Raw genomic sequence first — 18052 nt, forward strand, 5'->3', positions numbered from 1 at the left:
GGGACAGCAGGCTTCTGGAAGCGCCCTTAGCCCCGCCCCTTCCGCCCATAGGCCTTCCCGCCACCCGTCAGTCTCCGCGCGGCCTGGCCTGCTGAAGTCCATTGCCGAGGCAACGACGCGGTGTGGGCCCTTCGGCCCTGCCAGCCAGGATGAACATCCGCAATGCCCGACCCGAGGACCTGATGAACATGCAGCACTGCAACCTGCTCTGCCTGCCCGAGAACTACCAGATGAAGTACTACTTCTACCATGGCCTGTCGTGGCCCCAGCTCTCCTACATCGCCGAGGACGAGGACGGCAAGATAGTGGGCTACGTCCTGGCCAAGATGGAGGAGGACCCCGATGATGTCCCCCACGGACACATCACCTCGCTGGCCGTGAAGCGCTCGCACCGGCGCCTCGGCCTGGCCCAGAAGCTGATGGACCAGGCCTCACGGGCGATGATCGAGAACTTCAGCGCCAAGTACGTGTCCCTGCACGTCAGGAAGAGCAACAGGGCGGCCCTGCACCTGTATTCTAACACCCTCAACTTCCAGGTTAGTGAGGTGGAACCCAAGTACTATGCCGATGGGGAAGATGCTTACGCCATGAAGCGGGATCTCGCTCAGATGGCTGATGAGCTGAGGAGGCAGCTGGTGCTGAAGAAGAGCAGATACGTGGTTCTGGGCTCTGAGGAGAACCAGGAAGCCCAGGACAGCACACTTCCGGATGCCGAGGAGGCCTGTCAGCCCGAGAACCCAGCAGGCAAAGGCAGTGAGGCCTGTCAGCCCGAGAACCCAGCAGGCAAAGGCAGTGAGGCCTGTCAGCCCGAGAACCCCGCAGGCAAAGACACTGGCAGCCACAGCACTGATGTCCAGGACAGCTCAGAGTACTTGGATTCCACCTCCTAGAGCATTGCCTGAGGTATTCTCTTCCTTGGCCGGGCCCCTCTGTATCCCCTTTGCGTCATAACTTGGCCAGCCCAGTCCCATCTTGTCCTACCCTTTTGTACTTCTGCTAGGTTTCTTCCTGCATGCAGTGAAGATATTCACGGTGTTACCTTTGCCATATTCTTGCTAAAAGAAAGATTTCTTTTTGAAATCCAACAAGTGTTTTTTTGTTTGTTTGTTTGTTTTGTTTTTCATAGAAAACAGAATGTGTTCAACGATATACTATGCAGCCAGATAAAGCCAGAATGAGAATGAAGGAAATTTGACAAAAGAATGTTCTGGCCTCTTCAGAGAAGTAGCAGCATTTTAAAGAGGGAGGGCATGCTCAGCTGTGGGTGTAGCTCAGTGGTAGTAGTCCTGCTTAGCACGCAGAAAGCCATGGATTTGGTTCCCATCACCACCATCACCACCATCACCACCAAAACAAAACAAACACAAGAATTTTCTATTAAACTAAAGAGAATAGCAACCAACCAACCATTGGGGACACTGTTGTAATCTTCATTCAGGCAAACCAAGAAGAAGGTTTCTAGGCACTCAGGCGAAATTTGAACGTGAAATCTTTTCTATTAAGTGTGCTAAATGTGAAATGAAGTAATTATCTTACAAAAATATTTTTTTTTACTCAGATTAACTAATGTGATGCCTAGAATTTGTTTTAAAATACACCAGCAAAATTAAAGGGACAGAAAACCAGTTCTGGTCAGGAGTTCAAATAAGATAAATGCCTAAAAAAGGAAGGGGCATGGTGGGGTGCTGGGGAGCAATAATCTAGCCTGATAATGGCCCTGGGTTTGATCTTAAGAACTGCAGAAAAGGTCTAAAAATAAGAATGGCAGCAACTGTCGAAGGCGAGAAATGTCTCCTTGTGGGTTCCTTATGCTGTCTTTTCACTCTGGGATTTGTGAACATTTACACAAAAACTTAGAGCAAAGTATTATACTTGCTAAAAAACACTCTAAGAAGCCACTAATGCACACATAGTAGCATATGTCTATAATCCCAGTTCTCATGAGCTACAAAGATGTTGAGTTTGCAACCGTCCTGAGCTAGTGAGATCATATTTTTGTCTATTCATATACCGTTAAGGAAAAGAAAAGCAGAGCTGGCATGGACTAACGGCACCTGCAGCCAAGCTTGATAGATTAAATTTCAATCCCTGGGACCCATGTGGTAGAAGAGAACCAACTCCCAAAAGTTGTCTTCTGACCTCTACACTTGTGCCTGTAAATACACACAAATAATAAAAAACGCACACCAAGCACATTTTTAAAAGCTACTATCTTAGGAACAGGCTTAGTTGTACTAATAAAATACCACAGTAGTTCTTCCAGAAAAAAAATCATGTCACATAATTCAAGGGTCCATGTGCGAACAGCAGTTTTAAAGTTTCAGTGGGATTCATCTGATCCAGGATCAAGGAAGAATGTAAAGGGGGAAACTAAAATTGAACAAAACAGATATGTCATCAGATTTCTACCTTATAGAAGGTCTTATAACCTTCCTAGACAGTGGTAGACATTCACTTGCCTAATGTGCACAAGGTCCTGGGTTCCATACTCAGCACTGGGTTTAAAAAAATAAGGGAGAAGAAAGAAAACATCTAACACAAAAAAATGTTTTAATCACTGAGGAATTTATTTAATTTAAATAAACAGAATTTTTTTTAACATTACATCTTTTAAAAATCTCTCTGGAAGGATATAGGAGCTACTGATCACCTCTGGTGTCTCTTCAGCATTGTTAGTTGAGAACAGGGCTGATGAAAGTCTTCTAAATTGCTACGTAAGAAGTAAATTCAGAAGCCCTTCGAACCTGAGAGATAAAGTCAATGGAAGCATCTGCTCATCCATCAGATAAAAGACCAGAAAGGACTGATTCTTGCATGGTGGTTACGACGTTTGTGTAGGTGGCATAATTACATCTTACTTTCCTACGTTTTTTTTTTCCTAGTTTCAGTTCACCTTCCTTCCAGGTGGAAATCTCCTGAGATGATTTCCCATCCTTCTAGACCAACTGGCCTTGAATTCTATAGGATTCACCTGCTTTTGCCTCCTGACTTCTGAGACAGTCCTGTGACCTCATCTAATGCTTCCTCCTTGTTCTTCATTTTTTCGTCATCTCCAACCAGAGAGCACTGTGGACCTTGTTGGTCACATTAGTAGTTACAGTGTAGTGCTCAGCTTAAGTAAACCGGTTGTTACAGAGCCCCTGACTTAGTGGCTTACAAATTAAAGTCTTTCATCATAGAGCAGTGTGGGTCTGCAGGCTGAGGAAGACTAGGTGGAGAGAAAAAAGACTTTGCTCTGTAAAAAGATCCATCTAGAACATGTCTGGGCAGTGCCTTTGCTAATCTGGGAAAGCCTAAGCCAAGGACCTCTACCTGAGGAAGTGGTGGGTGGGGTGTTCCAGAAGGCACCACAGTCATATGGATTATAAGGAAAAATCATTGAAATAGGGTTGTCAAGGTTTTTAATATCTGTAACAATAACACATGTGCCTCAGTAGCTAAGAAACGAAAGTCTAGCAGTATGAGTATTTATTAGTTCTCTCCGAGCAGATTTTAGAAGAGTATAAATTGCATTTGAGATGCCTGCCATGGCCACACTGTGGTATGAACTTACGATTTTATTGTGACAGAGCGCTAAGTATAGCAAGTACCACGAGCCATACATTCACAATCGAAACAGATGCAAACTTTCAGTCCCTGCTTCCTACTCCCGTTCTCTAGAATAATGTCTCCATCTGTTCATGCACGTTTAGGTAGCAGGGAAGAGAGTAAATACAGAACTTCTTATAGGCTTTAAAATCAGGACCAATTTACAGTTAATGGCAAGAGAGATAAAGAAGTGTAGTTGAGCTTGTCCCAGGAAGGAAAGGGAGGTATTCTGGCAAACAGCGCCATTTCTTCCACAGTAGGAAACCTTTTAGTTATGGCATGGGTGTGAGAAGCTGCTTCATGCCCAGCTAGGAGCAGAGGATCCCTATTCCTCCCCTTTAAGACATGCCCCAGGGAATTCTGGGGATCCACTGAGGGTTTTTACATAAACATGTAGCATGTTTGTACTGCTTTTGCACACATTTGGGCAAGTTAGCAATGAGATTCTGCCACTTTGTCTCTTTCAAGTCTGAAGGAAATGATCCCTCCACTCTACTATTCCTCGTGTCATCACAAGCTTAACTGGGTCCCTTTGAACAGTCAGGAGCTCATAGCTTTGCTAGCCTAAGTGGGAAAAGGCATCGGTGAAGCCAAAGAGAGCAAGGGAGAAAAGAGGTTGGGCTGTGGAAGTATTGCTGCTCTGCTGTAATTGGGTGCTCCCTCCCTCCCTCCTGTGGAGCCAGAGTTCAGATGCATTATGGGAAAAGCCCTAAAGAGAACGATTTTTCATTTTTGTTATTTCCATTTTTCAGGTGAGTAGGACAGTTGAGGAATAGGGACTGAGTGTCTTCACCCTAGAAATAACGAGAATTACTCATTAGTAATATTCCTGTAGTGCTCACTGTGTTGCCACAACTGTTCTCGGGACTGCCCAAATTAGTCCTGCTACCCCTGTAAAATAAGTGGGAGGAATACTCCATACAGGTCAGGCATGGTAGAGAGCAGTGCATACAACAGTTAGTGAGTGGAGGACGTGACTTAGCCACTCAAGCCCCACAGATACGAAGATTAAATAGGAGAGCTCTGGTCCTGCTAAGCACCTCTCCCACTGTAGGTTCTGCTGCTGAGAGAAGCTGAGAGTGTCTGTGTAGCTCCCTTCCTTCACATTCCTCATGGTGAGAGGTGTGGCTGAGCAGCAACAGTTAGGAGGCTTGGAAGAAAGATGCAGTGGAGAACTAAAATAGCTCTCACTGACAAGCTCCAGTCAAAGCACTTAGCAGAACCAAGGCTTGGAAGCAGCAGAGTTTCTAGGGAGCCACAGCAAAGTAGACAGGTCAGTTCAAAACATGCTAGTTGAGGCAGGAATGGCATCTAAATCAGCTTGTCTCCTGGCAGGAAGTGTTTGCCTGATGCTTAATAACAAAAAGGAGAATCAAAGTGTTAGCATTTTTGGTCGAGTTGTCATCATTGAGTGAACTAAGGTTACTTCCCTGACTTTCACTTTTCTAGTTTATTCTTCCTGTCGTGAAGCTGTCATTCTAGCAAAAAGTTGTTAAATGTTCACATGAGCATTCACTGAAATAGACTGTTCTTAATTTTACCAGACAACTAATTATAACTGGAATGATATAATGAAACGTGGGAGAAGGTTAGGGACTGACAGGCTTGGTAAATTCCTAGTATAACCTTAGCCCAGATATGCCAGGACCTATAGATTTCAAATGCAGCTGCACTCTATGATGATACAGAACATTGAGAAGAGATGAAATACCGTTTTCAAAAGCTGATCAGATAGAGTTTATTTGTTGAATTATTTATAATCGCTGACTGTGTCGCCTTTCGATCACTGTGTAATATACACAGGCTGGCTAAAACACTGACAGAGGTAACACATAAAAGCAGAGATTGATTTTCATCTAAATCTCACTTTGTGTACTCTCCTTGCCCTAGTATTTAAAATCAAATATATTTACTGCTGAATAAAGTAAGAAAAAATACATTAAAACTACAAACGGAGAGTGTTTATTTTAAGAAGTCAGTGTAAATCTTTCTTAAAATATTCTATAATGACACTTTAAAAATTAATATCTCCAAAATACTACAGATTTTTCATATTGTAAAACCATAGTATTCTTTCTCTGTTCATAAGATTTTATTAACATCTCTTCTGCAGGTCTCCATGGCCTACCGTTCAGAAGCCTGGTGCTGTAGAGTTGGAGAGTGGCTTAGCAATGAAGAGTGCAGTACTCTTGGGGAGGACTTGAGTTTGGTCCCCAGCGCTACTTACAATTTCAGCTCTAGGGGACTTGACACTCTCTTCTGGTTTCCATAAACATAATTAGAAATAAAATTATGCAAATATGAGTGCCTAACAATATAAAAATTGAGCTTAATAAGTTAAGAAATTAAGGGATGCAATATATCTTTTGAAGAAAATCTTCATGAAAAGTATCAGTATTGTTTACATGATACAAATTGACTTAGAACATAAATTACACTGTTATTTGACTTTTTCACTTTAGTTTCTTAAAATTGCCAAGCAGTATTTGCTGCAATAACCACAAACACCCATAAAATACTTAGTGTTTTTCTAGTTATGCATAACCCTGCTAACAGGTTCATTAAAAGCCGAGACAGGTAGTGCTAGTGTTTATAATCCATTCCTTCACATCTTCTTCTTCTAGGAGACCAAGTGTACTTCTTTTTATAAATAGGCATTTTTATTATTTTTAATTGCTTATATGTCTGTGAGTAGTTGAATGTAGGTGCTTGTGGAGGCCAGAGGCATTGGATCCCTCTGGAGCTGGAATTACAAGTGGTTGTCAGCCACCTGGCATGGTGCTGGGAACTGAACTAGGAACTCTGAAAGAACACTACACACCTTTGAGCTGTCTCTACAGCCCCAGAGTACAAACCTTAAACACTAGATTTTGCATAACGTTGCCTCCTACTTGATTCTGGGTTGTTCTGGAAACAGAGCTTTCTGTAATGATAATTTATGAACAAAAGTAAATGTCTTGTAACTGTTCTGTGCATAAGAATAGCCTCTATTTTATAACTTTTGTATGCAAGGTAAATGGAAAAAGATAATTCATTTTTCTGGTTGTGATATTTTACTATTGTTTTCAGCTAAAAATAAGCAGAAACACACCTAGCCCTTAAAAACAAAACAAATCTCCATCTATTGATACACCACACAGACATTTAGCTAACAAAGATTAGAGCTCATGTCTTGTTTATCTTTTGAAATATTGAACATGATGTTAATTGCTGGTAAACATGCAGCAGATAGTCATTGATGAGGTGACCAAGCCTTAAGTTACATGGAAGTTACACAATCCATACTTCGGATTCCTGAGCAATTCTCACAGTAAGAGATGACTTCCGAGGCAGAACACTGCCTCTCACTAAGCAGTATAAGGTGTTTCATTTCTGCAGTGTTAAATCTTTCTTCTTTTTCTTTTAAGTGATTTGGAACAGTATCTTACTCTCTAGGGTAGGGGTACCTGGAAATAGTGACCCATCCACCTGCTCAGCCCTCTGGGTGCTAAGATTACAGGCATGCGCCATCATGCCCAGCAACGAATGTTCTTTTGAGTGAAATCGGGATGGGAAGATGACAAAAGAAGTATTTTCGTTTCTTTAGTTTTGAAATACATTCTCTAGGGCAGGTCAGCCCATGCCCACACTCTGCCTCCCTTTCTTAGAGGAAACTGGACCTCCATATATTGAGAACTGCTTATGTGACCTGTTTAGGGTACATGAGAGAGCCTTACTTCTGTAAGAATTTTGTGCCGTGTGGTCTGATTCCCACCAATATCCATGGGATCGTGTACAGTGTGGAGCAGACTGGTTATGGTTTCCGTAGTGATCTGCTGTTGAAAGCATATCCCTTGCACTCCTACATTTTTTAGCTTGTTTGGGAATTTCATACATGTGTATAATACACATTGATCAAATACATCTCTCCTCCTCCCCTATGGCCACCACCACTTAGCCTCTTCACTTCATGTGCTTTAAAAATGCAATGCTGCCTGTATGTGCATGAGTTAGAGCCCCCTACCGGAGCATGAATCCCCTCCAGGGACCGCATGACTGAAGGAAACTGGCATTCTTCCATAGCGCTTTCAGGGCTGTCAGAGCCTGTACCGTCCCTGCTAACTCACTCTCTTTTCTCAACAGCATCTCTGGTCCTCATGTCTCAGCCACATCTACTGTGAAACTTGGCTTAACTGCTGTGCTCTGCAGTATCCTCCCTGCTGCTCTGGGGTTATCTCCCAGTGACCCGAGTGGCTCTTCGTTTTCAACTCTCCAGAACCTTCCACATAGAGCTACTGTGATCGTGAAGGAACACCTCAGCGCAAGAGCCAAGGAAGCTTGAGGCCTGCCGTGACAGAACATCTGGTGTCCGCTCACCATGCTGCCACTGTACTGTTTGTGGTGGTCCTATGCCGGCTTGTAGATACATTGCACAGTTGTCTCTTAGAAATGACAGATAGGAAGCAGGGACAATTCTGAAGGTGTCAGCTATGGGTTTTGCCATTATTTATCTGGGTTTCCATCACTAAGGGAGTAGATGGGACCTTCAAGTTAGACCTGTGCCCCTTTCCTCTTCAAGTGCAATTTATCTGTTTCCTCTTGCTTCTATGAAACTCCATGTGTCCTATCCTCCACATCCAAGGAGTATTTCCCCCTTTCCAGTGGGAAAACGGGACAAAGAAGGGCTCCACCACCCCTTACAAGCAGAGTGTGGAAACTTTAACAAGAGCGAGCAGTAATTAAATTGGACACTCATCTGCTTGTGCATGTCAGTTGCTTTTGCCTTTTGTTTGCTTTCTTCTGCAATGATGTCACTTGCCATTTATTGAGGCATGCAGTGCTGTGGCACTTACTAACATGGGTAACCTGTGAGGTGGGCATTATTATCTCTGTTTTACACATAAGAGATCGATCGGAAGCCGAGCGGGGGATGACGACTCAGGATTTCAACCCAGCTCAACCTGCGGGAAATCAAAGCCAAAGTTTCCTCTTTGCTCCTGTTTGAGCTCAAAATTTATTTGCAAAGCAATGTTAAAGTGTCAAATGACAGAAAGGAGACTCACTTAATATATGACAACCGACCACATGCCAATTGTAAATATATATGTAACCTTCATTGTGATCCCTGTTGAGTGTCTCAGTAAAAGTGAAGGCAAAGGGCCTTGACTTTCCTGGAAACGTCCCAGATAGATGGACTTGGAACAGAGTGATCTTCTCATATTCTCTCAACATTAATTACCAAAGTATCCAACATGTTCATGTTCACATTTATGAAAACTGGAGTATATGGATTTACATCTAAGCCCTGACAGTAAGCAGCTGATGACAAGAGATGAGTCTGTTCTGTAATCCATCATCAGCCCTGCTAAGTACTTCTTACAAATCGGCCCCAGTGTAGAGAATGCCTGTCTCAGGGTAAAGGCTTGCCTGAGGCAGACATAGAACTTTCTTTTTTCTCCAGGGAAGGATTTGCCATTTTGTGTGTCAACCTGGTCCTCAGTCTTTCCATTTTCCTTTTCTCTTTCTTTTTAATTTTCTCGCTTACTCCTGAAATGGTTTTATTCTTTCCCTTCAAGCATATGATTATTTCTTTATTTTTAAATATTACAGCTTTCTAACATCTGTCTCCAGGGCAGCATAATCTTACTGATAAAATATTCCGTGTTTTCCTTGAGCCCTTGTCAATATGTCTTCCTGGTAACAGCTCAGCAGATGGAGAAACAGAAGGAGTAGCCTCAGCTTACCTGAGTGATTTCTCTAGCCCAGCACCAGCCACATTGAGTCTCTAGTAACCTGATGTTAATCATTGCAGCAATCGGGAAATAAGAAAGGTTTCCAGACATTTGCTGTGCCCCTACATAAGAATGCCAGTGCTTTTCTTTGTTACCAGGAGACATCAGAAATCCAGCAGTGCAGCAGCCTACCTAGTTTGGGTTATGACTGTTTAGATAATAAAAGTAAACAGTGTTCTAACATTGTTTAGGGCATAAATTAGAAAGTTCCCAGGTGATCCCAGGGGTGCGCTGGCTACCGATGGAACAGAAGCAGTCAGTGGTCTTTCCATTCCTGGGGATGGGAGCCTCTGACACTGCTTTCATAACTACACTGTTCTTTTCACACAGCAAATTATTCTTTTCTCTGAACAAACTGCTTACTTTTTACTTAAGCCTGGTCCTACAGAGACCAAAGCAAGGATGTAGAATAGCTCATGGTATGAGTGGAGTGTGGGGTAGAATGACTCACACCCCTTCTGAATGCATGACATTACAGAAACTGGAGTGAACCCTGTTTTGTCATCAAATTGTTCAAAGCTCTTAGTCACCAGGACATAAAGTCTTGTGTAGTTGTGTCACCAGCTGGTGAATGAAGCCCGTGGATTACATAGCTAAAGTCTATTCTTCCCTTGACATAAGAGCAATAAGAAGGAGATGATATGAAATAAAATAATGGAATATGGGGGTGAAGGAGACACGCAGAGTAGTGCTGGAAATTGAGCCAAAGCTGGTAGCTTTAAAAGGATCAAGAAATAAAGGATTTTTTCACATTAGTTCTATGTAATGCTAATACTGACTAGTAACGGTCATAAAGTTCAACTGCTAACCAGTCTGACACTTGTTAGATTACTTTGAGTTAGACCCTAAGAATTTAGAATCTCATTCACTCACAGAAATGCTGTTTGCAACACTGTGTCAGAGGTTGATGGCCAAGTAATTTCAATAGAAATTTCCAGACATATCAGATACATATAATAAAAATGTTTGTTTATAGTGCATGAAGGGAATCAATGACAACCAACAGTTACATCTTATGATGGAATTCTCTGATGCTGAATCCTTGTGTGGCTTCCAGGAACTTGACCTACTGGGTGGTCAAGACAACTGCAGATGCACAGAAAAGGTGGGGTTGGGTGGTTGGGGCTCTGCTGGAGAATGCAGCACTATGGGAGCTCACAATGTTTATTACAGTTGGGAACACAGAGGCAGGGTTAGCTAACCCAGTAAGGAGCTATCCCTGTAAAGAGAAGTCTTCGGGTCATAAATATCTTGGGGAGAAAGCTATGGTGGGTAGACCTTTTCTGCACACATTATCAACATCTGCCTACAGACCAAAGAAGGTTTTGCCCTCTCTGCCTTACTAAAGAGTGAGGCGGTGACATCTTCCCATGAATCCTTGACATGGGCATGCCCATGTCCACAGTACACATTCAGAGGATTCTCTGTTCCCCACAATGCTATATTAGTTTTCCCTCCCATCTTTAAAAACACGGGATTTCTTTTAAGATTTTACTTCTCAATTGTTTTTACATTTATTATGTTGGGTGAGCACATGTGCCACAGTGGTGCCCATGTGGAGGTCAGAGGACAACAATGGGAATTGGGTTCTCCTTCTTTGTGGGTCCCAGGGAGCAAAGGGACAAATTCCTTTACCAGCTGAGCCATGACTTCTAATTCACACCTTAATTATTCTGTTCATTGACAATAAACTAACCCAGACATTAAAACTGTTTTTGATTCTAACATATTACAATAATTTGAAAAGAACTGCTGAGTGCCACCTCCCTCGCTCAAAGAGAATTTCTAGAATTGCTTCAGAATTATACAGGTACCCTGTTAAATGTGTCATTCCCTTAGCTCTTAGCTTTGGGAAGTCAGGTCTGGTGTTGTAGGCATTTTCCTGGCAGTTGCTTTGCACAGTCGCATCTGAAAGTCACTGTTAACTGCAAGGCATCACATCTTAAAGAAGAATTAAAAGGAGATCTTTTGGGGCTGGAGAGATGGCTCAGCAGTTATGAGCACTGGCTGCTCTTCCAGAGGTCCTGAGTTCAGTTCCCAGGACCACAGGGTGGCTCACAGCCGTCTGTAATGGGATCCGCTGCCCTCTGCCCTGTGTCTGAGGACAGACAGTGTCATGTACATTAAATAAGTGAGGGGCACTTCCATCAAAATGCCATTCACACATCAAAGGAGGCTGGGAGCTCAGCCGATTCAGCAAATTTATGTTTACTATAAATAGGAGAAGGCTGGAAAAACAATCTACTTTTTGGGTTTTTTTCTGTAAACCGAAAGTGGTTCTCAAATAATTTTCCAACATTTTGCATAGGTGAGCGTCTGATACACGGATGCATTTGCACATGTGTGCGTGATGAGATTGCCCCATTCCTATTCTTCATCAATACTTTCTGCCCCGACTGTACCTTTACTTCTCAAGCAAACAGCTCCAAGCTTGGCCTTGGTTGTGTATGGCTCAAGCCTGAGGCGTGAGTGTGCTTACAAATCCCACTGAACCTTGTTTAGAGAAACGGAAGGAATGGAGGAAGGGAGGGAGGGAGGGAGGGAGGGAGGGAGGGAGGGAGGGAGGGAGGGTCTCCACAGCCCTGTTAGGAGCCGGAGCTGCATGCCTCTACCTTTGTCTCCAGCTCCTTTTATCAGTCACCACCTCAGCGTTCCATGTTTGAACTTTTATTGACACAGAACTTGGCCAGATCCTATGAAGCACACCAAGTGCATTGTCACGGTTTTTCAGTAGACACACATCAATTCGAACAGCTTTCCTATTCAGATTCTTCATCCTCAAACATGTGCAAAAATGTCTGGTTACTTCCTTTCTTTTCTCTACTGGCCTGGGGCAGGCGGTCAAAATCATTGGTTCAAAGACCCTGTCACTAGAACAGTGACTGCTGCAATGATGGATAGGTGTACGGATAAAACATGGACTGTAATTCCCGTAATTGTAACAAATTGACTCTATTGTTTTAAAAATGGAAAAGACCTTGATGAGAGTTGTTTATCTGTTGTTATTGTTAAATGTTCAAATAATAAATTGTTGATTTTAAGAAGATTGTACACAGTCTTCTCTTTATGTGTGTCTCCTTTTAGTTGGTGGTTCAGACTCTGAGAGCCCCAGGGATCCAGATTAGTTGACTCTGTTGACTCTGATTGTTGACTCTGGTCTTCTTGTGGAGCTCTATGTGTGATTGAAGGAGACACTTGTGCACACACATTCATAAGTAAAGTTCTCATGTAGAAAGTTGTGGCAGGCCATTAAAGCAAGCATCTCTCTGGTTTTCATCACCAGAGCTCTGTGAACTGTTCGGTCTCAGAATCCAATTTTTATTTCAGAAGACAAGTAAAAAACAAAACACCCAATCTGATTTGAATACCAGACACAGTGAATAACTGAAAATCTTATATAGGAAGTTTCTGGGCAACAATTCTCCGTAGCCATTTCTTTGCCATCTTAGACATTTTTGCACCCTGAGACAGTATGTGCTGAACTGTGAAAGAAAATGTCTAGAAAGAATCTGTGTGTGCTGAAATTGATGGGCTGATTAAACAGCAATGAATGGGAAGCTCTTGAATTGTTTCAGGTCCAGGAGCCTAATCTGGCTATCTCTAGTCCCTTGTTCCCCACAAAGACTCATTCCTTGCCCATCTCTGTGATAGATCTAACATCATTGTACTGGCTAGTTCTGTGTGTCAACTTGACACAAGCTGGAGTTATCACAGAAAAGGGAGCATAAGTTGTGGAAAGACCTTCATGACACCCAGTTGCAAGGTATTTTCTCAATTAGTGATCAAGTGGGGAGGACCCAGCCCATTGTGGGTGGTGCTGTCACTGGGCTTGTAGTCTTGGTGTCTATAAGAGACCAAGCTGACCAAGCCAGGGGAAGCAAGACAATAACATCCCTCCATGGCCTTCCTGACCTGCTTGAGTTCCTGTCCTGATTTCCTCTGGTGATTAACAGCAATGTGGAAGTGTAAGCTGAATATAAACTCTTTCCTCCCCAACTTGCTTCTTGGTCATGATGTTTATGCAGGAATAGAAACCCTGACTAAGACAATCATGAAACACACAGCCAAACACTGGACAGAGTTTGAGAACTCTTATAGAAGAATAAAGGATTGCAAGCCCTGAAGGAGATAGGAACTACACAAGAAGACCAACAAAGTCAACTAATCTGGACCCTTGGGACTCTCAGAGTCTGAACCATTAACTAAAGAACACACATGGCCTGGACCTGGGCCTTCCTGTTCATATGTAGCAGATATGCAGCTTGCTCTTCACGTGGGTCCTGAACAACTGGAACAAGGACTATCCCCAAAGCTGTTGCCTATTTGTTGTTCTAGCTGAGCTGCCTTGTCTGGCCTAAGTGGGATAGGAAGCACTTAGCCTCCCAGGGGCTTGAAGTGCCAGAATTAGGGGATACCGAGGGGTGTGACTCATCCACTCAGAAGAGAAAGAGATGGGGCAATAAAAGAAGGATTGTGGGAGGGGTGATCAGGAGCAGGGCAGTGAGCAGGATGTAAAGTTAGTAAGTAAAAATATTAAATTACGTTTAATTAACTTAAAAAGGGAAAAGACTTTAGAATGTGTTCTTCACCAGTCAGAGGGCTAAGAATATGACAGTAACATCTGTGGCCTACCTGCCAGCTACAGCCTGCTTCTCTGATGTCCACATCAATGCATTTTAAAGTTGCCTTGCTCTATGGCTTTCCTTGTTCTACTACTCTGAAACCCCTTCCTTGCCGTAACATGGAATCCGGAGTAACCCAGATTCATGTTCCTAGGCCTGGTCATTCATATTGGTTCCAGAATAAACTATCGTTTATTCTTTTTGAGATGAGAGCTATGGGTTTTGGTAATGGAGGTGGTGGTGGTGGTGGTGGTGGTGGTGGTGGTGGTGGTAGTGGTGGTGGAGGTGGTGGTGGCGACTGTGGTGTTTGTGGTGATGGTGCTGGTGGTGATGATAGAAGAGGTGGTGGTGATGGTGTTGGTTGTGGTGGTGATTGTGGTGGTGGTAGTGGTGATGGTGGTGGTGGTGATGGAGGAGGTGGTGATGGTGGTGGTTGTGGTGGTGATTGTGGTGGTGGTGGTGGTGGTGGTGGTAATGGAAGTGATGGTGGTGGTGGTGGTGATTGTGGTGGTGGTGGTGGTGATGGAGGAGGTGGTGATGGTGGTGTTGGTGGTGGTGGTGATGGAGGAGGTGGTGATTGTGGTGTTAATGGTGATGATGGAGGAGGAGGAGGTGGTGGGGGTGGGGTGGTACTGATGGAGGTCGTGGTGGTGGTGGTGGTGGTGGTGGTGGTGGTGGTGGTGGTGGTAATGGAAGTGATGGTGGTGGTGGTGGTGGTGGTGGTAATGGAAGTGATGGTGGTGGTGATGGTGATTGTGGTGGTGGTGGTGGTGATGGTGGTGGTGGTGGTGGTGGTGATGGTGGTGGTAGTGATGGAGGAGGTGGTGATTGTGGTGTTAATGGTGATGATGGAGGAGGAGGAGGTGGTGGGGGTGGGGTGGTACTGATGGAGGTCGTGGTGGTGGTGGTGGTGGTGGTGATGGTGGTGATGGTGGTGTTAATGGTGATGATGGAGGAGGAGGAGGTGGTGGGGGTGGGGTGGTACTGATGGAGGTCGTGGTGGTGGTGGTGGTGGTGGTGATGGTGGTGATGGTGGTGGTGTTGGTGGTGGTGATGGTAATGGAGGAGGTGGTGATGGTGGTGTTGATGGTGATGATGGAGGAGGTGGTGGGGATGGGGTGGTGGTGGTATGTGTTGACATTATTTAAGTTTCCCTGTGGATGACAGCATAGCTGTTGCTAAGCAGTGGACACATGAGTGTAAAGAGAAAGGTGAGAATGCATAATGGCAGACGGCTAAAATCCATCAGGAAAGATGGACACAAAGAATCAGGGGTTCAAGGTCATGACTGCCTACATACAAAGTGTAAGGGCTACAAGAGACCCTATCTCAAAAGAAAACGCTAAAACTGAAGAAATCAGCCATACTGGAGTGCTCAGGCAGACCATTTGGGAGGGTGGACTGAAGAACTTGATGGAGAACTGCATTCCCTAAAGACCCTTGTACCTGTACATGCCCTTTGAAAGCAACAATCTACACTATAGCTCTCAGTGTTCCCTTCATTATCCTTATTCTCTTTCATCTCTTGAAGAGGTGGGAAGTCAATTGCTTTGTGAACACTGACCATCCAGGGCTGAAGCGTCTCATCTTTTGTACCCAGGTTTAGCATCTTTGTCTATAACTGCATTCAGTTAGTGACAGATGCTGTTACATAGTTCTTAAACTCAATGCACTTGGTTGCACTTTGCGTTATACCCTGAGGAATATGCAAACAATTATACCCGAGGCATATGCAAGGAATAATACCCTGGGAAATGCAAAGCATTATATAGACCTTACCTTATAAATACACCAACTATCAAAAATCACTTTTGGGGGCTTAGCAGGTAAATGTGTTTTCCATGCAAGCATGACCGTTTGACCCCAGAAACTCAGGGTGAAAGGAGCAAAACTAACTTACAAAAGTTGTCCTCTGACCCCCACACGTTTTGTGGCAGATGTAAGCCAGCCCTCACATGTGCATGATACCAAGCAAAAATGCAATGTTTTAAAATGAAAGTTAGGGACCAGCAAGATGGCTGGGTGAGTGAAACGCTTGCTGCAAAAGCCTGGAAGCCTGAATTTGATCCTGGAAACCAACTTTGAGAGGAGCTAACCTGCTTCGAGATGTTTTCCTCTGACCTTACATATGCATGGAAGAAAGTTTCAGTTGATAAGAGATCAAAGGTGTCTTATGAAGCCCGTGTTGCGTTCCCAAATCTGCATCTAAGCAAAGTGTAACTGTTTGCTTTTTGAGACAGCATCTCTTGAATTCTACCCTGGCCTCAAACTCCTGATCCTCTGGCTTCTGCCTCCCGAGTGCACAGGTATGCAGTAATTCCACATCCAGCTAGCTCATTCAAAAATAGTAATAGGAATAACATTTATTTGTCCAATAAAAGGAAGTAGGATTAAAATAATTAAGCATCCCAAATAAAGGAGAAAGACCATATTTTATGGCTTTCATTTTGAGAAGTCAGAGTAGTGTTATCAAACATTCTGTCACTGGCACCAACAAACTAATGGACAAACAAACAAAAACCCTAAGGTTCCTGCCTTGAAAGAGGGCTCACTTCAAAATGTAAAGCTTTAAAATCGTGCCAGAGTTTATGTTTATCCCTGATAAACCTCAGCCCCCCAAGCATGACACCTACGGTCTTCTGTCCTGTGGCATAAACATAAGCCAAGGGCACAAGCTTCCTTCAGCTCTGACGCCAGCATTCCATCACACTCCAACAGCTTTCATGGCTAAGACAAGAGAGCCCTTCCCATTAGTCTACCCATAGTCTTTGTTTCCCTTCCTTCACGCAATTATATCAGCAACGCACCAAACGGCTAAACATCCTAACAGGTAAATGAATTTTTTTGGAAAATTCATACCGAGTCATTGGTAACTTGGGCTTTCTCCTGTAAAGACTATTTTAGGGTCCCTTTATGATATACTTAACTCACGTGAGTGAGTCTTATTCAGGGTAAGCCTACTTTATCAGCATCATTCTTAGCCCTCCTATTAAAAATATTCAAGCTGGACCGCCAAGAGATGTTCTCGCCAACTCGGGCCAGATTTCTAAACAAAGGAAGAATGCTTTTCCTATCTTGAGCCAAGGAAGGAACAGAGCCATTAGAAAGGAAAGCCATGCCGTTTGAAGCCCTGAAACAGTTTCTTTTATGTTAGCCTTTTCCTCCCCACATCTTTCACAATATTAGGATCTTAACTTCCCCGTCCTTAAAAGAGCAAGTCCAGCAGTGCTCCCACGAGGAATCGTTCCGAAGGCTAAATAAGGAAATAGTGGGTGTACAGAAATACTAGCTTAGCCACACCTTGCCTGGTCAGTACTGTAGAGTATTATACATGCGGAGTCAGTATGAGCTGGAAGCTGAATCCAGGAGCACAGGCTAACTCTGTCTCCCACCCTCCTCTTAACTGTGTTACTGTGTGTGCCCAGGCAATATGAGGCACAGAGGTAAATCCCAGAAGAATAATAGAGCCAATAAAAAACTGTTTCAGATCCTCCTTATCAATAGTAGTAAAAACGAAAATTCTTCACAGCTGAACATCAGCGGTAAAAAGAGCACTTTTGTTTCTATACCCCCACATTTCCATCGCCGAAAGCCAAACATTTTCCTACCTATTCTTACACAAAAGGTAAAAGTAAAAGACACAGGCAAGTGAAGAGCACATCCAAGCTCCAAGGCGTGTGTCTCTAAATACCAAGGTAAGAAGGCGTGGCGATGATTGTGAAGTGTTGAGTGACACACCCCCAGCATACCCCGGGGCAGTATGGCTAGGGTGGGTGTTTCCCGATGTCTTTGTAAGAAAACCACAGCTGAAGGGCCATTTCATGCTTGTGGGCAGAAGACTGCTTTGTCTACAGTTAAGAAACAAACAAACGACAGTCTCTGAGAAATCATCCTGACCAGCATTAATGACTAGTTTGGTAGTTAACAGCCCCAGGCAAAGCTAGAGGCCACTAAGACTCTTGGGGTAAGAGGAAGTCGGGGTGGGGGGAGCTGGGGGTGTAGTTAACCAATAATTAACTCTAGATATGAATCAAAACTCGCTAAGGGGAGATATGAATAACTCCGGAGGGC

At 43.7% G+C, this 18052-nt stretch overlaps 1 protein-coding gene across 1 annotated transcript; it reads left to right on the forward strand.

Moving 5' to 3' along the window:
* The first annotated feature begins 77 nt into the window (after positions 1-77).
* On the forward strand, positions 78-10114 carry Naa11 (N(alpha)-acetyltransferase 11, NatA catalytic subunit). The gene is made up of 2 exons (NM_001024742.1): positions 78-903; positions 7711-10114. Exon 1 carries the CDS (start codon positions 150-152, stop codon positions 888-890), a length of 741 nt encoding a protein of 246 aa, NP_001019913.1. The 5' UTR covers positions 78-149; the 3' UTR covers positions 891-903; positions 7711-10114.
* The last annotated feature ends 7938 nt before the right edge of the window (positions 10115-18052 follow it).

Source organism: Rattus norvegicus, chromosome 14, assembly GCF_036323735.1.
Source record: "Rattus norvegicus strain BN/NHsdMcwi chromosome 14, GRCr8, whole genome shotgun sequence".
Taxonomy (NCBI): domain Eukaryota; kingdom Metazoa; phylum Chordata; class Mammalia; order Rodentia; family Muridae; genus Rattus; species Rattus norvegicus.